Here is a 23,155-nt window from a genome sequence, read left to right as displayed (position 1 = left end):
CACAACAGCGTATGGAAAGTCGACTGGTCAACAAACAGTCGCAGATGCTTGAAAAACAAAAGCAGTCAGAGGAAATCGCGTCACGCAAAGCACGGCACGACCGTATCTTTAATACTACTTACTACCCACTCGGGCGTGAGTGAGCACCAGGATCCCTCGGTCCACATAGCCATGGGAAGGGCCAGACGATCTTGAAGCTCAGGATCTCCAAGCTCAGGCGACTCACACGAGCTCTCACGAGTCACCAGTTTGCGTCTGTCATGCTATCTCGTCTCCCCCGCCTTGCAACCTCGGGGGTGGAGTTTGTTTAGGTATGGCCGCTTGGCCTGGCCAGTAAGCTAACTAAGATGAGCAGGTCCAGCGCCTTGACGGTACCACCCAAGAGATTAGGAGACTCGGCGGGAGACATGGCCCTGCGAAATGGGCCAACCATGGGCGGAAGGATGGAGCGGAGGCCAGTCAAGATTGGCGAAGTCTTCTGGGCAAAGATGGACGCCGCCGCTCAAAGGCTTGCCACTGCAAGTCTTGTTAGCTTCCGCCAAGACGCGTGCCAAGCCTTGGCGGACAGCGGCCTCGCCGTGGGTCTGACCAGCGCCCCCCCCCCCCGAGCACATGGAAGCATTCCAGAACATCTCCATTTCCATGCTTCAGACCACCCATCGGAGGGGGCGAGTGGGTCGATGAAAAACTCTAGGTGGTGCCGACACGATTGCGACCCTGCGAGATGCATAGAAGAGCCACGGCTGCGAGAGGGGTAGCCGGATATCATCGGTTGTTGTCTTCAGACTTTCCACGGCGCTGCGAAATGCAAGTGCTGAGAAAATGGCATGCCAAGTCTCGCCGAGGGCGACTGAGGCAGTGGATGATGTAAGTGGTTGAAACGATCCTGCCACACCAAACACCACGAAATTGAGGAGACTCTGGCCGGGCGGTTCGTGCAATTGATAGCGACGATACGGGCACGTTGGGCGAAGGCTTTGCATCAATCAGAGTGCGAGCAGTTATCATCTGTCCCATGATAATGTGAGAGCGTGGTGGATTGCCAAGACAATGGCAATGGTTCTTGTAAGATGGATTGATGGATTCCAGCTCCATGTCTGGACACCAGCCACGGCATATCATCAAGTGGATGCCAGGGTGGAGGCCCAAGATACCCTGACTTTGATCAGCGTCGCATTGACAAGACTCTGCCAATGTGTGCTTGATACGTCGTCCATCCTTGGGACTTGCTAGGTGCTCGGTAGACGGGCCCTAAATGCACCCCTATCTGGTATCCATAGTCGACGGCGATCGCTTTGGGGAGCTTGGACGGATTAGTGCGTACCAAGATGTTGTTCCATCGTCCGTTCCGAAGTTGTATCGATTCGGCCTCCGCCGACAGCTGAAATCTGGCAACGCCAGAAGGTACTCCTCGCCGCCGTTGTCGTCCTCTGTGCCATGCGAGATATCCCACAGCTCGTGGGTCGTACTGGAGGCTGTAGGTCGTGCCTGCCACTCCCTGATTCCGAGTTGGGCACTGCATGTCACCTGCCGTGGCAGCCGGCGCCTTCCCTTTTCTGGGCTAGCCATATTTTCCTCCCTCGATCCCCTCTTTCCTTACCGGCATGCCAAGGTCGTTCCTTCCAAAGTGCTGAAGACCCCCAGTCTCATGACAAATCTGTTTGTGATATCGAGCCATCGAGATTGTGTTGAGTAGTAAAATACTTGGATACTACAATACTTGGATACTACAATACTTTGGGTACTAGAGGACTGGGATCCGCGATATCTTGCGCGATTTCTTCTCGTCCAGGCACCCACCAGTGTCATCGGCAGATGATGACGCAGCTTCGAATGCGCCCGTCGAGCCCCTTCTCGTCGTCCAATCGCCAGTGTACGTCCAGGATCTGCCTGCCGATCTTCTTTATCCTAGAAGCCAAACATACAATCCATGCCTTGTGCGATCTCGGATCGTGATGAACTTACCGTGACTTATTAAGCATGGCTCCTCGTCCTTTATTGGACCATTCGCCAAAAATATCCATAAGCAGAATGACCCTGATCCAGCTTGACTGGATTGCCAGGGAGTATATAGTGTCCGCGAAGAACTAAAACAGCGGTATTCCATTGCCTTCTTTTCGGGTTCGGCAGCACTGTCGTGACTCCTGTTCCAGTTGCTTCTGTCCAGATTCAGATGTGCAAACCTTAGATCTGGCCAAGTCATTTTCTCCAGCATCATCAGTTTTGAACCAGGCACGGTGTTATCTAAGCCTCTCCCACCGTCCGAGATGCTTTCAAGCACTTCTGCTCGCCTTCGAACAATTATCTAATTCCCAGAGGCATGTAGCGAATCACCGCTTCATCGATGACTCCGAGAAGCAGACAGTCGACTCATTGTCGGCACTATGTGGGCACTAACTAGCCTGGAAACCATTTATTACTATTGGCCTCCTTGCTTATGTCTCGGTAGGCGATTTCGTAAGGAGCTTTGTTGTTGGGAAATGGTCATTATACTGTACGACTGGTTTCAAACTGATGACAGGGCGTAGAAACGCATTTTAGGGCTACATACGAGGCAGAATGGATCCATCAGCAAAGAGTAAACAACGCCAGAATGCTCATGATTGAGCGAGATCGTGGGACAAAATTCACCGGGCGATCAAGCGACCCGGAAGATTGTACGCCACTTTTCCGTTGGCACGATTTTCTGCTGTTGGAGGATAGTAAGGCTTCGCTACGGTGTCTTTCCCATCTAGCTTGGGCTGTCACAACACCACATTGACTTGATCCTAGCAAGAAAGGCAGTGAGATGAGGTTGACAACTCACTAGCCCGAATTTGTGATCATGACAACCGGGTTCCATTGGCACGCAGCACATCAGGCACTGAAGATCGCTACGGTGACTGGTCTTCCTACGACAAATGGTTAGGCATCGCCTAATGTCAAAGGCGCAGAAAGAATCGATATTCCGATACATCCACACGCATCCAAGGCAAGCAATAGGCTTATGTCGGGCTTTCCGAGGGCGTCCATCCATCTGCGCCACCTCCCTTAGCCGTCGCAGGACACCTCAATTTTTCTTTGAGTCTCGAGTCGTCACACCCTATATCAAGTCCGACAGTGAAGGTACTTGACAGGGAGTGATGGTATGTGATGGTATGTGATGGTATGTGATGTCACGCAGCGGACAACCTCCAAGACACCCAGACCTCTTGTGGTTGCCTTTTTCACCGTCAACCTGCATCCGAGATCGCAGTCTACCGACTTCGGGGTCTCCGGCAAGGCACATCTGCTGGTCAGGGCATTCATTTGGGCAAAGATGGCAGATCATCAGGCAAGTGAAACAGAGATCATCTTCGAAAATGCGCGCTCAGGCGCTATGCCTTTCAATGCATAAACTTTGGTCCAACGTATTCGCAAATGGCATACCTCGCGCATGATGGCCAACGAAGGCAGCATACTCTTTTCCGGCAAAACAAGCAATTTCTAATTTGAAAGTCCGTGACTTCTCATGACACCATGCCTCTAATTTTCCCCTGCCTCTCGAAGACTAGGATCGTAGAGCCGCACGAACAGGCATGACCGACTGAATACGACTCATCGAATCACTGGAAGCACCTAGGCCTGGAAGGGGTTTCAAAATGCATATTTTCTCCACACCGGTCGCCTAAGCGCTCGCGTTTCCGTCGTTTAAGGCTTTAGCTTCTTTGATGTTTGGTCCACGCCTCGTTGATATTCTGCTTATTCAACGTCTCGCAGCCCACTCATTCGACTGCTGACCGGCATGTCGAAACGAAAACTTTGTAGAACTCAAACACCCAAACAGCTGATGTGCTTTGGTGTTGCTCTGGTAACTCTAATGTTGCTGATTACATCTTAGACGGGTTGGAAAACATGCAAGTCGTGCATACACATGCACACAACTCGATCATGTGATGTGGCAGGGGACTTTCGACCATCGCTCTGCTTACGAGGGCTTGTGTTAACCAGTACCTACAGCCTAATTCAAGTACAGGCTCCCCAAAATATTTGTCCTCCCAGCTTCAAGCGATCTACAGACCGCTCCCAGTACCCACGATCGGCATCTCCAGCACATGATCCATTTGCGCCACCACCCTAGTCGATGGTCGGCAAGCCTTTTCAGACCTCGAATCAGGTCTGTTGAGGCAGATACTTCTCCACTATCTCAGATGAGGGATTCCTGCTGTGCAACATCTTGGAAAGGGAATAGTCGTGAGGCTACAAAAGCCTTTCCGTTCGTGCCGGGTCGCATTATACAAGCTTGGCTGAGAGAACATACTTCGAAATACCGTACATGACAGCCTGTGCTTCGTACGGCTGTGTAACAAATCGGCCCTGGAAAATTTGGGGCCCTGGTTGGTTGTCCATGAACCTATCTGCCCCATTACTCTGAGAGGCACCAAGGGTGAGATGTCAGGGCTGTCCACCCCAATTTTCTTTTTGATGATTCGGTAGGTGAGCCCACCAACCGTGGTCGGTGGGCCGTAGGCGCAGAGTATCGCTGCCTACAACGGGCACAGCAGCTAGGATAGGTTCTACGCTGGGGTTCCACTGACTGTAAGATCATGGGACCAAGAGAAGTGCTCCCTTGAGACCTCTGGGGCTGAGTCTAATAATCAGACGCCCAGAGGGCATATCATGAGCTCGTACTCGAAGATATAGGCTCATATTCCAGGGCGGCCATCCAAGCCAGCCCCTATATCACGATTCACGGGAGGGGATAAAAACACTCCTCTTCCTGGCCCTCCTAACAACAAGGGCGTAGATTTACAAGTCCTTTGCACCATGTACCTGCATACTGCATACGAACCGGCGAAGGAGGCGCTGCAATTTTTAGGCTGGCCGGCTGACTTCCTCTCCCCGATTTGTTCGTCATTTTGTAAGCTTTGCCTGTAGAAGCCTCTTTGCATACATCAATCCCGACAGTAATGATATTTTTTTTCATCCGGACGTGGCTAGAGACGGGTCAAGCCGCCCATGACTCCGAGACCATCTTGCGTCACATGGATATTGCCCATTGTTTATACGCAGGCTGCGGTAAACGAGTCACACCTCTTTCCTCATGGAAGGAGAAGGGGTGCAACTATGTAGCCCTAGACTACTGAGGTAAGCGCTGTCTTGCTAGACGGACCTCGAACTCTAACTTTCAGTCTACAGACAAATACAAAGAGGACACCACGGAACGGTTGAAGGCAGAGAAGGATTTGACACATCAAGCATATATTATGAGGAGTCGCCATCAAGCTCTAATATATAGGAGCTTGCCCCTTCTTGAATAGATACAGAGACAAGGCAAAGCATGTCAACATCGACGTGGTCCAGAGGTGGATTGGGGTACACTATTGCCGAGCATGTTGTAGCGCGATCGAGAAGAGCAAGCAAGACCCATGAAGCGATCCTGCTCCATAACTTTGCTGGCCATTATTCTCTTGACTCTTAACCGTTTCATCGAGATCCCGTCCTGGAAAAGTGGCGACGAACCGTCCTTCCTAAAGGATAGTGAGTGTAGTATACAAGCCATACGTATAGTTGACCAAGAGTAAGTTGTATCTTCTTGTCAAGTCGAGCCATGTGTGACAGGGTATTTGATAGAGGTAGGGTTGAGGATGCACACATACTGCCACCATAATCTTGACCTTGATATACAAGTCTGCGTGTGGTGACTTCTCCGAACACTGTATGACGCGTGAGCACAACCCGCTGTGTCTAGGGATGGGTTAGGAACTTACAATAGAGGATAGCAGTGCTTTTAATGCGGTGATAGCAATCCGTCACCTCCCAGGTCTGCGGGGCTTGACCTTCTTACAGTCCTCGCATCGTTCGTGCTCACACTTCATGCACTTCCTGTAAAGCGTCCAGAGATATGGGGTCTTCCCCAGCATCGCGTCGGGCTCACAGTTACAGCACTGCCAGATGGTTGCGGGTGCGAGGCGTTGTCCTCTTTCTGCTTCCATGTTGGAGAACTAAGTTGCGTTAGACTATGTTTGTTGAGATTCCGATCGTGCTGCTTGAAAGAGATATCGAACATCTGAGAGCTTCGCACTAGGAACGTCCACCCTAAGTACTTGAAGTAGGATGAATACGTTCCCAGTTCTGCAAGTTGTCACTGCCCCATCTGTTTCCGCCGAGCGACACATATTACGCCTGGCTCCGTGAACATCAAACGCAATGAACGAGGATCGCTCCCTTGAAGGGCGTAACGTGGCTGATGGCGAGATGAGCCATGTTAGGCGGTTTGAGAGGCAAACAGCAAGTATGATGAAGGGCAATATTATTGGAAAACAGGCTACTGGGTGTCTTAAGGGGTGAAATTGCAATGACTGTGGGGCCTGGACGACTCCAGGGGCTGAGAGCCGGAGGGATCGCTGTATAGGAGGGAGGCATGAATGTGGCATCCACTCCTCCGTCCCCTCTAGATAATGACTGCCTTGAAAGGCCCAGCCTTGTAGTACTACTAGAAGTAAGGTAAAGCGGAGGAAGGGGCGGCGGCGTTGCATGGGATAGAGCAATTCAGTAATGTGAGGTCCAGCCTTGCAGCGCTTCTCGCGGAGAAAGACCGATCTAACCATCAGCACCCTGACGCCACTAAGTTTTAGGACGTGCCATTCGCTGTTGTGCTCCTGAATTCGATGTGAGCTGTCTCTGGGATCCGGATCTGCTCAACCGGCTGAAAAGTAACACCGCAACCTAAGCTCCCTGAGCGAACCAGGTTTGGTCAGGGTGGTCCGTAACGGGGTTTGTTTGCCTCGTTGCCTTAGGGGCGCCCTTGTAAGATCCTTGCACAAAAGTCTAAGGAGTATTTCTGTCCCCTGTACTCTCAAACTTGTGTTTCAACATCTTAGCATTGTAGAGCACGGTGTGGTGTGGCTGGGTGTTCGTGGTTGGGCTCGATTGACCAAGCTATCATCCTTGCAAGTGGGCCCTTGAACATTCTTGTGCCACGTGAAGTTCTACCATGGCAGGCCTTGTTGACATGCATCCAGCCTCGATCATCTGACGATACCTAGGGCTGACTGAAGATTTTGGGGATTTTGGGACTGTGGGTGATTGAGATTGGCAAAGTAGCTAGTCCAAAGTTGGATACTTGGGGTTCCCAGAATGGGGATAAGACACCATGTCGGCCGTTACGAAGTGGAATCAATCAAACAGCTGTTGGTTCAGGCTCTATCTGCCATGGCTGCCAACACAACAAAGCCTTTCACTCTGGCACTGGCGACTGACGTTGGAGATGGAAGCTGTTCCACGCTAGATCACGAAGATTGACGTGGAAGGAAGATGTGTGGCCCCTCCCCATGATTTGTGCCGCTGGCCATTGGGAAGTTTGCACTGGAGGATGATTGGATGAAGTGGCTGACCAGAACCCGAGTAGCATATTTACCCGCCTGCCGAACAATTGTCAATCCGTAGAACAAAGGACATCGATTACCTTGGTTCAAAAGAGGGTTTGATTGAATACATGGTGTCAGAATGAACAACTCAAGACCTCCACTATTTTTCGGTTTTAACTCTGATCCCTCCATCTTAGCGGGCACATATTCAGTCGATCAAGCTCTCACAGCCTAGGACACTAACTCCCTCTCATACAATAGCATCATGAGTCCATGATAGTCCAGTGGCACCCGTACTCGTACATTTCCAATCCATCAATCAGAACAAGGCCCCTATCCCGCTTAACCTTTAGGCACTCCATCCAACGCCAGCCAAATGGGTATAAGCGATTGAGTTTGGGGCGTCTATACCGGTCTTAGTCTCTGAGTTGCCGGGCTTCAATTGTTTACATACCACCATAGGGCCCGCTGAATAGTGTCAATGGCCTCTAGGAGGACGTCTATCCTCTTTACTTGACGAAGAACGTTGTTTCAGATAGATGTAATAGCAACCCTGGTCTTTTTGGTCTCGGTCGCAGAGTGGGCATTTGGAGGTATGAAGGAGATTGACTTCATTGCAAGCACACCGCCATGCATTTGCTTCTCTCATCCTGACGCGTTTTGGATCGGTGGACGGCATGGTCGCGGATTCGCTGGAAAGACTGTTCTCAATGATATGGAGAAAGGAATTGAATTTCGTTGGAGAATGAAAAACATTTCGAGAAAGGATGGTGGCAGGTACTCGGCGCCTTTTAAGCAGTCCTTCAGGAGTACTGAGAGCCATCTCAAGGGTTGATGACACTCCGCCACGAAGAGTACCACAGACGGAAGACACGATGATTCTGGGAGATCCATTCCAATTGTCCAGAACCTCGACCAGGATCTCAATTGAAGGTTCTCTCATGCGGAGATCCTTCGCCACAAAAGGCATCGTTGTGGATACTAACTAATCCATTGTAGCCAGAGGAATACTGCGGTATTTGCGCATATCGTGAAGGTGACAAAGAAAGGGAAGGCGTTTCGAGGGATCGTCGTAATCAGTAACATAGAACAAGCAACTGCCCAGGTGATAATGCATGGCTTGATCAAGGCACATATTACTGTGTCAGCCTCCCGTGGCAGTCACGTATTATGAGGCTGTGTTTTTGTTTATCAGGAAACTCCTTGAGCTAATCATCCAGCACAGTTTGATTTTGAGGCGATTTGTGGAAAAGAAGCAGGACAGCGCTTCCAGCCGGACTCCCAGTTCGAGGCAGGACGCTGACCGCCCCCGTGCGTTGGGACCGATGGCCTGGCTGTCTTCGGTGCAGCACGTTATTTTCCAGGCACCTCTAGTGGTCCGAACTTCTTGATTGGAGGCATTCCAGGTGAAGGCGTCCGAAAGATGTTGACGAGCCGTTGTCAATAGAAGCTATTGCGAACCTTTCAATGTATCGAGATCCAGAGAGGAGGAGGACCAGGTGCTTAGCCACCTTATTGCTGAGATGGGAAATCTTCCAGATGTCTAGGAGGTGTTCGACCTCACCGCAATAGTGTCTACGGAGAGGTTTGTGGTTTCCCTAGGACCTGCAAACACCCCAGATAGGTAGGCGTGGATTCCAGACATGGCGGGCCGCAAATGTGACAATTGCATTTTCAAGAGAATCTGACTATTGGCTAATCAGTTTTCTGTAGGCTATAATTTCTCTGCCAGCCGGAAAATAGCTTGCGTGACATAATGGATCGCAAAGAAGAATTGAGATTATTCAATCAGGCCGTTTTTTTGGGTAATCCCAGGTGATCCCAAAAGATCCTGAGAAAAAGAAGTCGCCAAGCATTAGGATTAGCAAAAGGCAACCTGGGTTGCCTTTTCATGTCTAGCACAATTCGGACAACTTGTGCTGTAACTATCCGAAACCTGCTAGTATTGCTAGATAAAATGTCTCAAATAATTGTTTTTTCACGACCGTACTTCTTATTGATCAAAGCGAGGTAGAGGTCGGGGTTTCGGATAATATCCAGGCTCAGCCTTGCAGAGTACTAAGAAAACCCCTTTCTGTGACTTTAATCAACAAATTTCAGCCTGGTCGTGCTTTGATGCCATTTGGCCTGTTTTGGATGCCTGTTGGATGATCTGGACTGTTGCATATTTCTCTACTTTTTGCCTTAGCCAGGCTTTTGTACGCCGTCGGCCGCCTTGGGGAAAAACCCCTCAATTAATGAGAAGCTCTGGGTTCATCTGCTATGAGGCAGTGCAAACCTGAACACAAACATCCAGTCTCGTACTCGTGGAAACTCGTAGAGCCAAAAGTGCCAAAAAAGAAGAGTCTTTGAGTCGGTTTGCAATCTCTGGGGATTTACTGCGGCAGATGAAGGGATTTCGATTCACCATGTGTGGAGAGGAGGAAAGTAGGAGTTTAAGAGTGCTGGATCGTTATTGACGGGAAGCTGGGCGACAACCCCGCCATTTGACGGGCAAGTGGTCCGAATTTAAAGCGGCCGAACATCACCCGGCCTAGCACAAGGCTGAAGATAAGCTTTCAGTTCGTCTCGTTCTCGTTGGTAGCAGGCTGTCTTCTCAGCAGCGGAACTACTTGGGCCATAGTTCAACTCTACATGTCGTTTGTATGGTCGCTGCTGCGGAATATTATTGCATTTGAAACAATGAAGATACCTACCTGAACGGCATTTGGAGGCAATTCCGGCACAAGGCTGTGATCGGGCCAACTCTCGCCAGATGGACTTATCATTGATCTTCACGGATATCTATAGATTAAATCGAGTCGTGAAAGAGAACTGGTTGATTTGAATGAGTTATAGTAATCTTTATTCAAAAGGGGTTTTCTGGTCAAGGATTTTCCACCCAGGCTGAGGAAGTCCCAGTCTCTAATCGCCCTCATCTGATCGTAAATATCACTTCACGCCTCCCGCCCGTCTACACTCATCCATTTCCTTTACTGAAGGTGAAACCTAAGGGCAGATTACTATGGCTGTTTCAGGATTCTCTATCCAACACGACTATGAAGTGCAAGAGTACAACAAGCTGCGTCGTGCGTATCTAGCCTCTGAGAAACGAAGAAAGGCCAAAGCCAGGGCGATGGAGAAAGCATTTCTCAAAGATCGGAGAATGAGCTTGCAGAGTAAAATGCGTATGTTGATGACTAGGCCATGAACATATCCAGAGCTGAATTTTCTAATCCTTCAGCAGGAAATACTCCCTGGTCGAGAAATACCTGCCTTGAGGCAGCTAAGGCTACTTGGAGTGCAGGGATGTCGACACTTCTTACAATCCTGCCAGTAAGAAGTAGACATCCGGGAAATCGAGAGACTATATACAAAAGGCTACTGGATTGAATCCTGTTTGGAAAGAGCAGTTGTGATTTGGAGACGAGAATGTGTTTACTGCCTGGCGTTTTGAAAGCAGTAAATGCATACCACAGGGCACAGGGCAGCTTTATCTGTAGTCATTACTCATACATCGCAATACAATTTAAAATTGAATAGAAGCGCTGGCTTCGTGATGATGATCATGATATTTTGTCTGGCGACATCGGTGTGGGGGTCATCTCAAGGCGTCCGCGATATTGGTAATCTCGGCCTCGGTCGTAAAATGGATAATTACCCGGTCTGTCATTAGATGGAGTAGCCATGAGCAAGGCTGATGCGGTAAACATATAACTCAGACGCCCTACCAAGATTCCGAATTCTGTTGTCTGACTAAAAGATTTCAACCTCGATAGGCGAAGTGGTACATTCACCCTTCTCTATCGACCGTACTGACATCTTGTTGCACCGTCCTCATGCGTACAAAGATCTTGACCAACATTTTCTTCGTTGTAAGCGCCTATGACTAAGAAAGATGCAGAATTTCGAGAATTAAGATCTATCGACGGTTTGAGCCCCGATGGAGTCAATTCAGGAAAAGCCAGCGAGCAGCCGCTCATGCTTTGCGTGCAACCGCAAAAAGGTTCGGTGTGACAAGAAGAAACCATGCACGCCATGCACACGGTCCGGAAAATCGTGTAACTACCCACCAATAGGACCCCGTACCCGGCGGTCTAAGCAGACAATCATGGAGGAGATGGCCTCTCGGATTCACAACCTTGAAAACGCCCTGGTTCAGGCAACTAGCACGAACGGTGTCCCTGCTGAGTCTCATTCCGGAGGTCGTGCCGAGGCAACGATGGCTAATTTGCCATCGCCGCAACGAAGCCCAAATCATCCTCATTACCTGAATGAGGCAGGGGTTCTCGTGCAAAAGGGGACTTTGAGTCACTATTTCAACGATGTACTTCTGTCTAGAGCCTTGGCTGAGGTCAGTCTGCTGGGTTTGCGTTCGGGATCCAAGTGGAAGTTTGCTAAGCCCGAGCACAGGAAGAAAGCATCGCGTCGGTCGTGACGACACCACCATCAGCGATCGTGGATGGGTCGACCTCACCTTTTAGTGCTTCGGGGATTCTTTCCGCTCCAGCTTTCTCACTGGCCCCAGCGGACCTCCACCCGCCCAAACGAGTGGCTGTGAGGCTGTGGAACATCTACGTGAACAATGTGGATGGTTGTACAGGGCTCAAGCTGTTACACCTTCCCACCGACGAGGTCAAGGTATATTCGACCATTGAGCAACCCGTGGGTGCCCCATTAGATCATCACGCCTTATGCTTAGCTATTTTCTATGCCACGACGATAACTCTCGACGATGAAGAAGCACTTGAAGTTCTAGGACAGGAGAGATATACTCAACTGCTCAAATTCAAGGTAGGACTGGAGCAAGCCTTCGCTCAAGGAGACTTTCTGGACCGTCCCACTTTGACCGGACTTCACGCACTGGCAATCTATTTGGTATGCCTTTCATCCTATATCATTAAAGACTGCACAGTAATCTGACCCATTCACAGTCTGCAATGCGTGTCCACAACCGTGGAAGCGGTATCTGGGTTTTGAACGGGCTCGCTATTCGTATGGCAGAATCCATGGGACTTCATCGTGATGGAGGACAGCTCGCTCTTTCCCCGTTTCAAGCCGAGATTCGACGCCGCTTGTGGTGGCACTTGATCACTCGAGACAGTCGAGCGGGAGAGGACTATGGCTTGGAAAGTACCAACAGTCTCTTGCTTACCTCTAAGGTTGCTGCTCCCCTCAACGTCGACGACGTCGACCTCTCGCCAGACATGCTAGAGCTCCCCACTGCCAAGAAAGGCTGGACCGCAATGACATTCTCACTCATCCACATTGAAATAGCCAAGGCAGGACAGAGACTAGCGGAGATCAGTGCATCGAGTCGCCTTTCATCGCTCGAAAGTGAGAATCAAAGATCAAAGATCATCGGGGAGATTCGGGGCCTGGTGGAGCAAAGGGTGCTGCTATTTAATGTAGTGGTGCCCCAACACCGGATGGCAGTCTCTTGCGCACGTTGGTTGGTCCAAAAGCTCGACTTTATCACACGACAGCAGTGGCTGATGCTGAAACATCCCGGGTCCCGTGAGTACCTTGCAACCGACGAAAATCTTCTGGAAGCACTCGAGATCTTGGAGCCCAGGTTCGCGGCGATGACTGAAGATGAGTTGCTGAAGCAATTTGCGTGGGTGAGGAAAGTCTTCCCACAGTATTATGTCACGATGTACATTCTTTGGCATCTTTGTGTCAAGCCCGAAGGGCCACATGTCCCCAGGGCATGGGAAACGGTGGACATGGTCTTTTCAGGCGAGCTATGGGATGAGTACACCTCCGGCTTCGGAGCCAAGTCGGCCGTGCTGGCAGCTCTGAGAGTGAAAGCCGTTGCACTGAGAGAAAAATTTCAAAAGAAGCGATCCTCCAATTTGAATGAGAAGGCTGGCGGTGATAATGAGTCCAGCGTCAGAGAGCTGGAAGCCACCTCATCCCTGGACGAAATACAGACTGATACGTTGCTTGGAGATGTCTACGGGAGCGACTTCAACTTTGACATTGGCAGCGACACATGGCCAGACTGGGGTATTTTAGCCCAAGAATTTCAAGCTGACGGTCAGACCTTTGCTGCCAGCTTCTAGGGAAGTAATTCTTCTGTATATTAACCCCCGAAATTCAAGTTAACGACCCCTTAATCAACATGTTACTCAAAACATGTCCTAGTACGCACTTCTCAAGTCGCGTTACATATGCCATATGGCCTTTGAATGACGTCATCAAAAGGGGCCTCAGCACATATCTAATGCCAAGAGCCCACATTAAGGAGCCAATCAGCCAGTATTCATCAGTGCTTCAATTCTTTCACAGCCTTGCTCCCGCTAAATGCCGTGAGGGCCGGGGAAAGAGGTAAAGGCAATGGCGCACTAAAGCGAGCAGCCCAAGCCTTACCAAATCTATCAAAGCCCACCCACATACAGTCGATCGGTTCCTTTAAAAAGTGATGCGATTCTGGATTGTCAGCCCTCATTCCTTCACCAGCAAAGCAACCCAACGTCTCGGGAGGGTAGTCTGAAGGGGTGTCACACGAACATCTCACCCCAAGGGAATGGAAGCTGTAGATCAGAAACTTTAAACATGACAAGGACTCGACCACCGCCGTCGCGGCGCGTTAAAAGATTGAGCCTCAAATCGGGACGCCCACCGCTACTGTCCAACAGCAGAGCGACATCAATATCTGCACCATTGCAACAGCGGCAGCAGCAGCAGGGCCAGCATCGATCCCAATCACACTCGCAGTCATCGAAACACACACGAAGCATCATCCGGACGCACCATGTGCTCCAGAAGCGACTCACGCGCGCGCGGGCTGCCAACGACACGGCACAGATCCAAGCGCTCGAGGCGCAACTGGCGGAGGCAGGGGGCTTGAAGACCTACCAGCTGGCCAGCACGGTGGGCCAGAGCTCGAGCCGCGGCGGCGACTCGAGTCGCGTGCTCGTCGAGTGGCTCCATGACGAGATTGAGCCGCGTAGACGCGCTCCGAGAGTGATGGCGAAGCTGGACAAGAAGCAGGGCCAGCAGCAGGCGAGGAAACTGCATGCAGAGCCTGGCACTTCTTCGTCTTTGCCTTCGCCGAACCGTGCTGCATCACCGCTTCCTGGACAACTACGCCCGTCAATATCGCCCCAAGCGCCGCCTCACGAACACCTCCTCCTCCCGCTCCACGTCCTCGAGATCGGCGCCCTCAGCACGCAGAACGCGCTGAACGTAGCGGGCGCGACGAGTGTGCGCCGCATCGACCTCCGGTCGTCCGGGCAGGGGATCGAGGAGTGTGACTTCATGGCGTTCCCGCTGCCCAGCGCGGTGGATGGGTCCGGCGAGTGGCACGGCCGTCGCGGGTACGATGTGCTCAGTCTCAGCCTCGTGCTGAACTATGTTCCAGACGCGGACGGGAGGGGGGAGATGCTGAGGCGGACGACGCAGTTCTTCGCTGCCCGCGGGGATGCGGATGGGGAGCATGTTGAGGTCGAGGCTGAAGTCGCTGAGGCTGGTGAACGACGACGCTGTCCTCGTCCTCTGCTTCCATGCCTCTTCCTCGTCCTACCCGCGCCGTGCTTGCATAATTCGCGCTATCTGGACCCGCGACACCTGACATCGCTCATGTCGACTTTAGGCTATAGTCTTCTCAATAGCAAAACCACTCAGAAACTGTACTATAGCCTGTGGCACTACGACATCTCGAAGCAGGAAGAGTGGCTAGCCCAGGGGCAACCGACTCGATTTCCAAAGAAAGAGATCAATCCGGGGGGAGGCAGAAATAATTTCTGTATTGCCCTTCCCTGAGCCAGTGAGTGTTAGTATGACTCTCATGGTGTGCAACTTCGGGTGTACCAATGAATAACGAAAGCATAGAACAAGATTGGGTCCTTATATCTTCATTGGTCCTACTGGGCTCTGCGCAAGCCTGCCTTACTGGTTTCATAATTCACACACGTGGCTAACTACAGTAGAACGCTAGCCCACAAGCACTACCTTTGCTTCACCTCGCTCTCGTCCATCTCCATCTCACTATCTTATTTATGCCGTTATCTAAGCAAAATTCATTGGGGCCGCTCGTAAGAAAGCTCTTGCATCCCACCGAACCGATCCAAAGCCCAAAAACACCTCCCAAGTGATGCCTTCCATTTCCTGTCGCTGTCCACTCCGTTTATCGATCGATATGGTCGTTTGACTCCCCAAAATAGCTTGCTGGGTAGGAAAAAAGACACCTTCGTTTGATCATATAAATCGCCGCTGGTAATGAGACAAGTGTATGAAACTTTAGCTTGATCGTGGATCGTTGACCAAAGCTCTGCCACGGTCGGGACCCGCAGGTGATCCGCAATGGAGGTGCAGTACTGTTGTGACAATAGCCATGTATTAAATTGCCACATTCTTCATTTCATCCTCGATTCCATTAACGCCAAGCCCCTTGACTTCTCCTTCTGCAGTTGGGTTCTTTGTTTGATTTTCCTTGTTCTCACTCTCTGTCGAGACTCTAGAAAGTCGGGGCACGGGATATTCTCGGGCCTCTGCACTTTTTAAGGACGCCGGAGTTGGTGCATCAATCAGCTTTTCGGGCTTCTTGTTGTTGGCAACGGCAGAGTCGATGGGAGTTGGACCCTCCACGAGTCTCTTCTTGCCCTCACTCTTCTCGGCGACCTGTGCAAAGTCTCTCACAACATCACCTCCAGGACGAACAGCTTGCGGCTGAGCGATCTCTTCTTGGACGCGGGCAAGAGGGCTCCCAACGGCGTGTCGAGGACTGCTCGATGGTCCCCTTGAGAACCTCTGCGGAGATCGTCCTCGGTCTTCGTTGCCGAGGACGGGACTGCCGTAGGGCGAATGCCGGCCATTTTGGCTGACAGAGTTAGTATTGAGTCCACTGGGTTGTGGCCTCCGTTTTGGCCCTCTTCGGCCATATTTTTGATCGGCTCTCCATCGAAGGATATCCATGTACGCAGGCTCCACGGTTTCGGTCTTGAACTCTTTCAGTTTGAGCTCTCCCGTCTCTTCATCGACAAAAACCTTTTCAGTATTCAAGTCATCAGCAACAGTGGCTAAGAAATGAGCCCATGATCGTGCAATGACATATTTGCAATCGTAGTCTCGACCGAAAAGGATGACTTGACCCCATCTGCCGGTGGGTCCAGGGGCGAGATCGATAGCAATGTTGTTTCCACCCCAGTCTCGGGCAAGAGAGATCCAGCTGGGATGGGCGTAGGCTCTCTGAATTGCCTTGGGGGGTTGTGACTCTTGTCGATCTAGCAACTCTTGTCGCCAATAACGATTGTTGTTCTGAGTCTGAGCGGAGGACGAGGAAGAAGCACCGTTGCTGAGACCCTTGGAGATGTAGGATTGCTTTCGGGATGCGCCACTCAAATATTCTTCATTAACAACCTTCCAATTCTTCCACTCATGAACGATCTCTTCACAATCGAGTAACATGCAACCAAAGATGATACCAGTGGGCCGGCCACCTCGTTCTTGGCCATCATGGACACCGAGTGATTCCCGGACGTCCTGGGGGAGCGACATATCGAGTTCATGTTCCAGTTCGTTGATGTCATTCTGAGTGCAGCCTTCACAAAGTTGATCCCAGAGCTCGGGGTAATTCTTCTCTGCCCAGCGATCAATCTTTTTCCAGGAGTGAGAGACAGGTGGAGGAGGTGGGCCGCCGTCTGCGAAACTCTGCATTTGGATTTCGCCAGGAGAGAGGGTCTCTTCGATGGACATGGTTGCGGTCTTGGGGGAGGATAGAGACCGCATCCCAGGCGAGTATGGCCTGGCCGGCGATTGCGGTAGTTGAGAAGAGGAAACTGAGGGTCGTTTAGAGTCATCATGGTAGGTGGACGGTAGGTCTTGGTGCGAGTCTCCTGCAGTTGTGGCAACCGAAGTCAGGGGAGCATGTCGGTCCTGGCCAACAGGCATATGCTGACCCGTCCGATAGGGAGAGTCATGGGAGGCATGGCGGTCGTTGGAGGTCATGGTATGCCAGAAGGAGCGCCATGCTGAAGCAAGACTTGCAAGGGTTAGTTGAGAATGAGCAGGCTGAAGGGGTAGAACTGACGGGTTTGCCATGGCAGGCTCGAGAGTGGTGGTGGTAGTGGGTGCCACTTTGACGGATTCCCAAGAGAGCGTTGGTGGATTAAAACGACATGTGTGTATGTAGAGAGTGTGGGATGGCTGTATGCGTTTGCTGTAGGCCGAACAAAGAGGTGGGTGTAGCCGCAAACAAAGAGAGGACGAACGCGGGAAACAAAGAGGTTCCCAGTTGGAGTGCAAGTTGAAGTTTGAATATCGACTGCACGAGAAAGAGAGACCAGGGTGTGCAAGTAGCGGATGGCAGGTAAAAGGACGGGGAGGGGAATGGGAGGTTAAAAGGAGGAAGTCAAGAGAAGGTGAGGTGGTGGATTGGAATTGAGATTGTTTGACTGGGATGAAGGATGAAGGCGAGGGTTTTTTGGGTGGAGAATCGGGATGGTGAGGTTGAGGGTGAGTGGAAGTGAGCGAGACGCTGTCACGTTGGAGACCGCAGGCAGGCAGAGCGCAGGAGGACGAGAACGAGGAAGGGAGCAGGTGGAGGAAACGCGGTCAGGACTCAGGAGAGGCAGAGGTAATTACAGGTTCTCGTCGTGGACTCGTGGGACGGCGTCCTAAGTAGTCGTTGGTTACAGTGCAGGTGCCGATAGACAACCTTCCCACGCCTAATCCCTCCCCTAACGATCCCCTGGGGGAAACTTCTTGGCGGTTTGATGGCGCCCGAGGAGCACGGAGGACGGAGTCTACTCGGCACTAGTTCATGCCTATGTACGAAGCTCAACAGCCACCTTCCGGGTAAGCTGGCCCTTTTTATTACGATTATTATTACCACCGGCGGTATAAGGTAGAGTCTACAGAGGGCCTGGCCTGTCTCAGGTAATTAATGACCACATCTCTAGGCACCCCGTCCGTATTTGCAGTGTCTACACGAGGCCCTCGCACTGTACGGAATACCTGGGCATATAATCATCATCATAATCATGATACTCGTCTTGGCTTGTTTATGATAACCGCCCTCGTCTTCGTCCAGACTGCGCCTCTCCCCCAGCTGAACTGCATTGACACGCGTCAGTCTTGACTCAGATGCATATACTAAGACAGGACGATCTCACCAACAATACCTTCGTGTTTCTATACTAGTCCTTGCTACCCCGGTCACCCACCGTCACTCTCGAGTCTCAACCTCCCGTAAATACCAAACGTGGGCAGGATTCTTATCAAGTGCGCCATCCTCGCTTGCCCATCAACCATGGAAACTTTGTTATCACTTGTCGCGCTTCGAGGACGAGGACGAGAACGCGTTGCATTTCGTGGCTTGCGAACAAGCTTCTAAGCGCCTCCCGCTAGCCGATAGGCTGACTGTGCCTTGCCGAGACTGGCAAATGAGAGCCCCGCCCGCAATGTTAAGGGATGGCCACAGCGAGCGGAATATCCCTAGTCCGCTCAAGTGGCAAGAGCTACCATGAATGAATCAAGGAAGGAGATAAAAGGGGGCCTCGAACGATGGGAGCGGGTCGCTCGTGCCTCTCTGAGTCTCCTCCCTTCTTGCCGTGTGCCTGCTGTTTGACGAGTCAATGAACAGAACACCTGGTTCATTCCTCTATCGCCATTCGCCATGTCCTAGATCATGTTATAGTCATTGTCGATCTCGTGGATCGTCAAACATTGTTTTGCTATTTGTACTAGGGTCCAGCGAGCACCCCCAGTCATTTCCATCTCCCGAGTCCTGAGCCACATTTCACAAGCAGGGCCTGACTGATCTAAGTATTGAATTTCTTAAGCCACGCCTGGCCACATAGCCACCCATAGCTGTGCAGAAAAACCCTCCGTGAAACTTGGTTTTCTGTGCAACATCATGGTTCTTGTTCCCTATGCGAGAGACATGGCCGTTGATCCTGACTTACCACCCTATATGTATATTTACAACGTCCTTGGTCCTTGGTTCTGTGTGCCTCAACATGCCACGCTTAGTTCAACGCTACCAAGACCTCAAGAATCGAACATTCTAGATTGCTGATAAGCGAGTCTCTTCATCTTCCAAGCTTTCACTTCTGGAGCTTAGCCGGCTGATGGTCGACATCGACCATCAAATATGAGACCCCAATGAATTCTGACAGAAGTGACGCCTTCGTCGTCTCTTCTTTGCGTCAAAGTCTAAGAACAGTTGTGCCCTGCATCGACAACAAGCCGCGTAATCACATGTCGGTCCAAATACAGAGAACATGAACTCGTATTCGACATTCCTCATCAGCACCAGCATTCTGCTCCGGAAGGATTTCTGATAACATGCCGTGCATCGGTGAGTCGGACATTCAAGAAGGAATCACCACAATAAAAGGTATCATTTCGCCACCCTTTAATGCAGGTACACAAGACTTCTCCGTGGTTCGACGTTGAAGCCTGCATCATGCAACCACGGGTTGGTTGTTGATAAGTATAGAATTTCAACCAGTGATACTTCTGGGTGCTCATCCCGCCCCGTCCCTTGGCAGTCATCACTGATCAGCGTTGCCTATTGCGCCCACAAGCAGACCGGCCGAGCATTACTGCCCAGCTACCTGAATTCTTGTTCCTCGACAATGCCGTAGATCAGAGAGGCGGCTCAGCCCTTGTTGTGTATTCCCGGAAGAACAGATCGGATGTGATGTGGGGCGGAGTTGCAACCTCCCTGCACTTTCAAGTTGGTGCAAATCACTAGACAGGCGCCGACCTCTTCAATCAACCGCGAAAGGATTTTTTGACTCTGCTTGTCCGTAGCGGTCTATCTTGCTCGGACATCTCTATTTTCGATACCGTCAACCTCTTTTGGGCGAAGGAGTCCCTCCCCAAATCATATCCACTTCTAAAGCCTTTGGCCGCTTATTAATAAGGAGGGTAGAGCGAAAGAATACCCTCCCTTTAAGGGTGCTCTATCACCCTATAGGACTGTAATCATCCCTGTATGATTTACTAGACGAGACCAAATAGGAGTGATAGCATTACCACGACGGGAAAAGGCAATGGTCGTAAGTACGTTCGTGGCTCATTCAAAAGGCAGCGAGGAAAATGGTGAGACACGTCTTCATGTTCAAACAATACTTGTATTTAACATTGAATCAACCACGCTGTATGAAATCTATAGGATGCATATCCTGCTCCCACACCATCAACATGAACATCCACGACCAAAGCAATATCCACAAGTGTGACATGAACCAAAGACTTGAAACATCATCAAAGACATGGTGCGAAGACAAAATCTCGTCTATTTAGTTGAAATCATCAAAACGAAAAACATTCGACAAGCTTGAATCCCCCGCCTCACCCTGTTCATGCTTTCACGTTTGAGTCGTGGCATCGTGCCACATTCAAATGGCCTTGAACTTCCTCGCAAGGATTAAACTGGTGGTGACGATGGCGATGATCACACCAACAATGCCAAAAAACCAACCAAGATCACTTCCTCCTTCCCCGGGAACATGAACGTTCATGCCAAAAAGACCGGTGATTAAGTTCAGGGGGACGAGCATGGTCGCTAGCACTGTGATTCGGGCTAACGTCTTGTTCGTGTGGTTCCCCTTGAGAAGGTTGTCGACATTCAAATGGGCTAAGTAGTTAGCATGTGACCGAGAGAGCATTTTCTCCACATGACCCAAGTTGGACATCATGGTGACAACGTGGTCCTGGATATCGCCCAGATACAGTCCAATGTCACCACGAGGCGTCATCTGGTACTGATCAGTGCACCGCTTTGCAAATCCCTTGATGACATCGGCCTTGCCACCCAGCAGGCGCATCATGTTAAGGACGCGCTTGCGACACTCGCCAATCTGGCGAAGGAGCGCAGAGTAATCGTTCTCGCGAGCGATAAACACCTGGTCTTCAATTTCCTCGGATTCACGTTCCGCATCGCGAATGATAGGTGCGAAAGAATCGACAATGTCATCGATCATAGCGTAGCAGATGTAATCCGGCCCGATAGACAGAAAATCGCCTTGTTTGGAGATACGCCGGCGGACATTGCGGGCATGCGGGTTTGCTGTGTAACTGAAGCTCAAAACACCGTCACTGCATACAACAATATAAACATGGATCGGATCAAGAAAATCCTCGCTCCTGACATTCGGGTTGAAAGTGCGGAAACAGACAAAGTAATACTGTGAGAAGAGCTCGACTTTCTCACGAGCTTCTTGGGTTTCGATATCTTCACGAGTGAGGCGATGGATTTTGAATGCCTTTGCAATGACCTCGAGCTCGGATTTTGTGGGGTTGAGAATGTCAAGCCACCAGACGCCCGCACCATCTGGTCCAACATCGAACAGATCGCGGAAGGTGGTCCCATCGGCTGTAAAGTCTCCTAGCTTGTTTGCACTCTTTCCATGAAGGAACTCGGATGAAAATAAGAAGAATCGATCGGTGGATTTGCTGGGTCCTAGTTTGTCTTTCTGCGTAACCTTTTCGTCTGACGAAGTCCCGGTCGTGGTTGTATCATAACAGTTCAGGGGCTGTTCGTAAAAAGCCTCGCCGTTCAGAGCCACATTTGGCGCACTGTGGCTTGTTTCAACCTTTCGAAGGTCATCAAAAACAACGTTGCTCCCGCCAGATCGATCTGGGATGCTATCCGGGATCTGGCCCTGGGCACATAGAGCAACATATTCCTCGAGCTCTTCAAAATCAATCTTGTAGGTCTTTCCCGGCTCCTCGTCAGTAGGAAAGATAATGGCATCGTCGTCGTCGTCACGATCGGTTCGCGCGGTTCGCGAAGTGAGTGCAGCTGGCACGCTAATATTGGTCAAGGTTGGGCGTCGCTGGCTTGTGGCACCCGAGTGAGTTCGTCGGAGAACATGCTCAACAAATGAAGAAGAATGACTCTCGGCAGTGTTTGCGCGCTGCCGTCGACGTGGTTCAGCGAAGGCCTCAACAGAGTTGGCAGGTGAAGTTGAACGAGAGGAGGATGTGTCCCGGGAGCGATCCTGGCGGGGTACTCGAGGGCGCCCTTCTCTGTTTGTGGTTCTGCGATGATGGTTGGACACTTTTTTGGCGCTACCAGGTTGCCCATCATCGTCATCAGACAGCTCATCGTCTAAAATTGCCTGCTCAAAGTCGCGGGCGATGGGGTTCTGTTCCAAGCTGTGCAGGAGGCTGGCATCGATCCGTTGCAGGTCCTTCTCATCGATACCACTGGGCGCCGGAGTAGGGTGCTCAACCTCAACAGAAGGAACAACCAAATGATGATGGGGCTGGACTACTCTGCGGCGATGGTCATCGAGCTCGGGGGCTGGAGTACTGAAGCGAGTGTCCAGATTCTGTGAGTGGACTGAGTCAGAGGACGACATGGTGTATCGGGTCTGCTGCGAGAACTTGTCCTAATTTGACCGAGCAGCGCGCGGTAATCAGCGCACGGAATTTGCTGGATGGGCCAGCTTGAAAGAAAGTTCGGAGTCAAAGATCCGCCAAGAGGATCGATCGCTGTTCAAACCAATGAATTTTTCTATTAATGAGTTCCGGTAGACTTCCTAGGCCATGCCAGGCCTAGGGAATTTTCAAAGTGCCTTAGATCAAATTATGGAGGACGAGTGGTAGCGCCACAGAAGATCATGGGTGCAGTGCCGAGCAATGGGCGGATGGGGGAGGAGATGAAGACGTTTGAGCCCGCCAACTTGAAGGCTAGGGGAGGGAACGAGGCGTTATCGAGAGCCAGATTGAGAGTGGGCCTTTGTGGACAAGAAAGACTGGTAGCAGTCTTCCTTAAAGCCAAATTTGCGTAGTGATGATGCGCAGGGGATAGAGTCGATGTCTAATTCAAGACAAGGACTCGGAAACGGGAGACAGAACTGAATCAAGTCTGTCAAGGGGCTTAAAAA

At 50.9% G+C, this 23,155-nt stretch overlaps 5 protein-coding genes across 5 annotated transcripts; 3 read left to right on the top strand and 2 right to left on the bottom strand.

Annotated features, from left to right (window-relative positions):
• Nucleotides 1-10,332: 10,332 nt before the first annotated feature.
• Nucleotides 10,333-10,518, top strand: A1O9_02209 (uncharacterized protein; the record flags this gene model as incomplete). Its single annotated transcript, XM_013407784.1, has 1 exon — nt 10,333-10,518. The coding sequence occupies one exon, from the start codon at nt 10,333-10,335 to the stop codon at nt 10,516-10,518; it is 186 nt and encodes a 61-aa protein (XP_013263238.1).
• A 900-nt stretch (nt 10,519-11,418) lies between these two features.
• A1O9_02208 (uncharacterized protein) lies at nt 11,419-13,372 on the top strand (the record flags this gene model as incomplete). Its single annotated transcript, XM_013407783.1, has 3 exons — nt 11,419-11,661; nt 11,721-12,185; nt 12,242-13,372. The coding sequence occupies 3 exons, from the start codon at nt 11,419-11,421 to the stop codon at nt 13,370-13,372; spliced, it is 1,839 nt and encodes a 612-aa protein (XP_013263237.1).
• Nucleotides 13,373-13,865: 493 nt separating this feature from the next.
• Nucleotides 13,866-15,074, top strand: A1O9_02207 (uncharacterized protein; the record flags this gene model as incomplete). Its single annotated transcript, XM_013407782.1, has 1 exon — nt 13,866-15,074. One exon carries the CDS (start codon nt 13,866-13,868, stop codon nt 15,072-15,074), a length of 1,209 nt encoding a protein of 402 aa, XP_013263236.1.
• A 576-nt stretch (nt 15,075-15,650) lies between these two features.
• On the bottom strand, nt 15,651-17,006 carry A1O9_02206 (uncharacterized protein; the record flags this gene model as incomplete). Its single annotated transcript, XM_013407781.1, has 1 exon — nt 15,651-17,006. One exon carries the CDS (start codon nt 17,004-17,006, stop codon nt 15,651-15,653), a length of 1,356 nt encoding a protein of 451 aa, XP_013263235.1.
• Nucleotides 17,007-20,659: 3,653 nt separating this feature from the next.
• A1O9_02205 (uncharacterized protein) lies at nt 20,660-22,627 on the bottom strand (the record flags this gene model as incomplete). Its single annotated transcript, XM_013407780.1, has 1 exon — nt 20,660-22,627. The coding sequence occupies one exon, from the start codon at nt 22,625-22,627 to the stop codon at nt 20,660-20,662; it is 1,968 nt and encodes a 655-aa protein (XP_013263234.1).
• Nucleotides 22,628-23,155: the final 528 nt, after the last annotated feature.

Source organism: Exophiala aquamarina (genome assembly GCF_000709125.1).
Source record: "Exophiala aquamarina CBS 119918 chromosome Unknown aczIA-supercont1.2, whole genome shotgun sequence".
In the NCBI taxonomy this organism is placed as follows: domain Eukaryota; kingdom Fungi; phylum Ascomycota; class Eurotiomycetes; order Chaetothyriales; family Herpotrichiellaceae; genus Exophiala; species Exophiala aquamarina.
The sequence above is the reverse complement of the archived record's forward strand: the minus strand, read 5'-3'. Positions and strand labels throughout refer to the sequence as shown.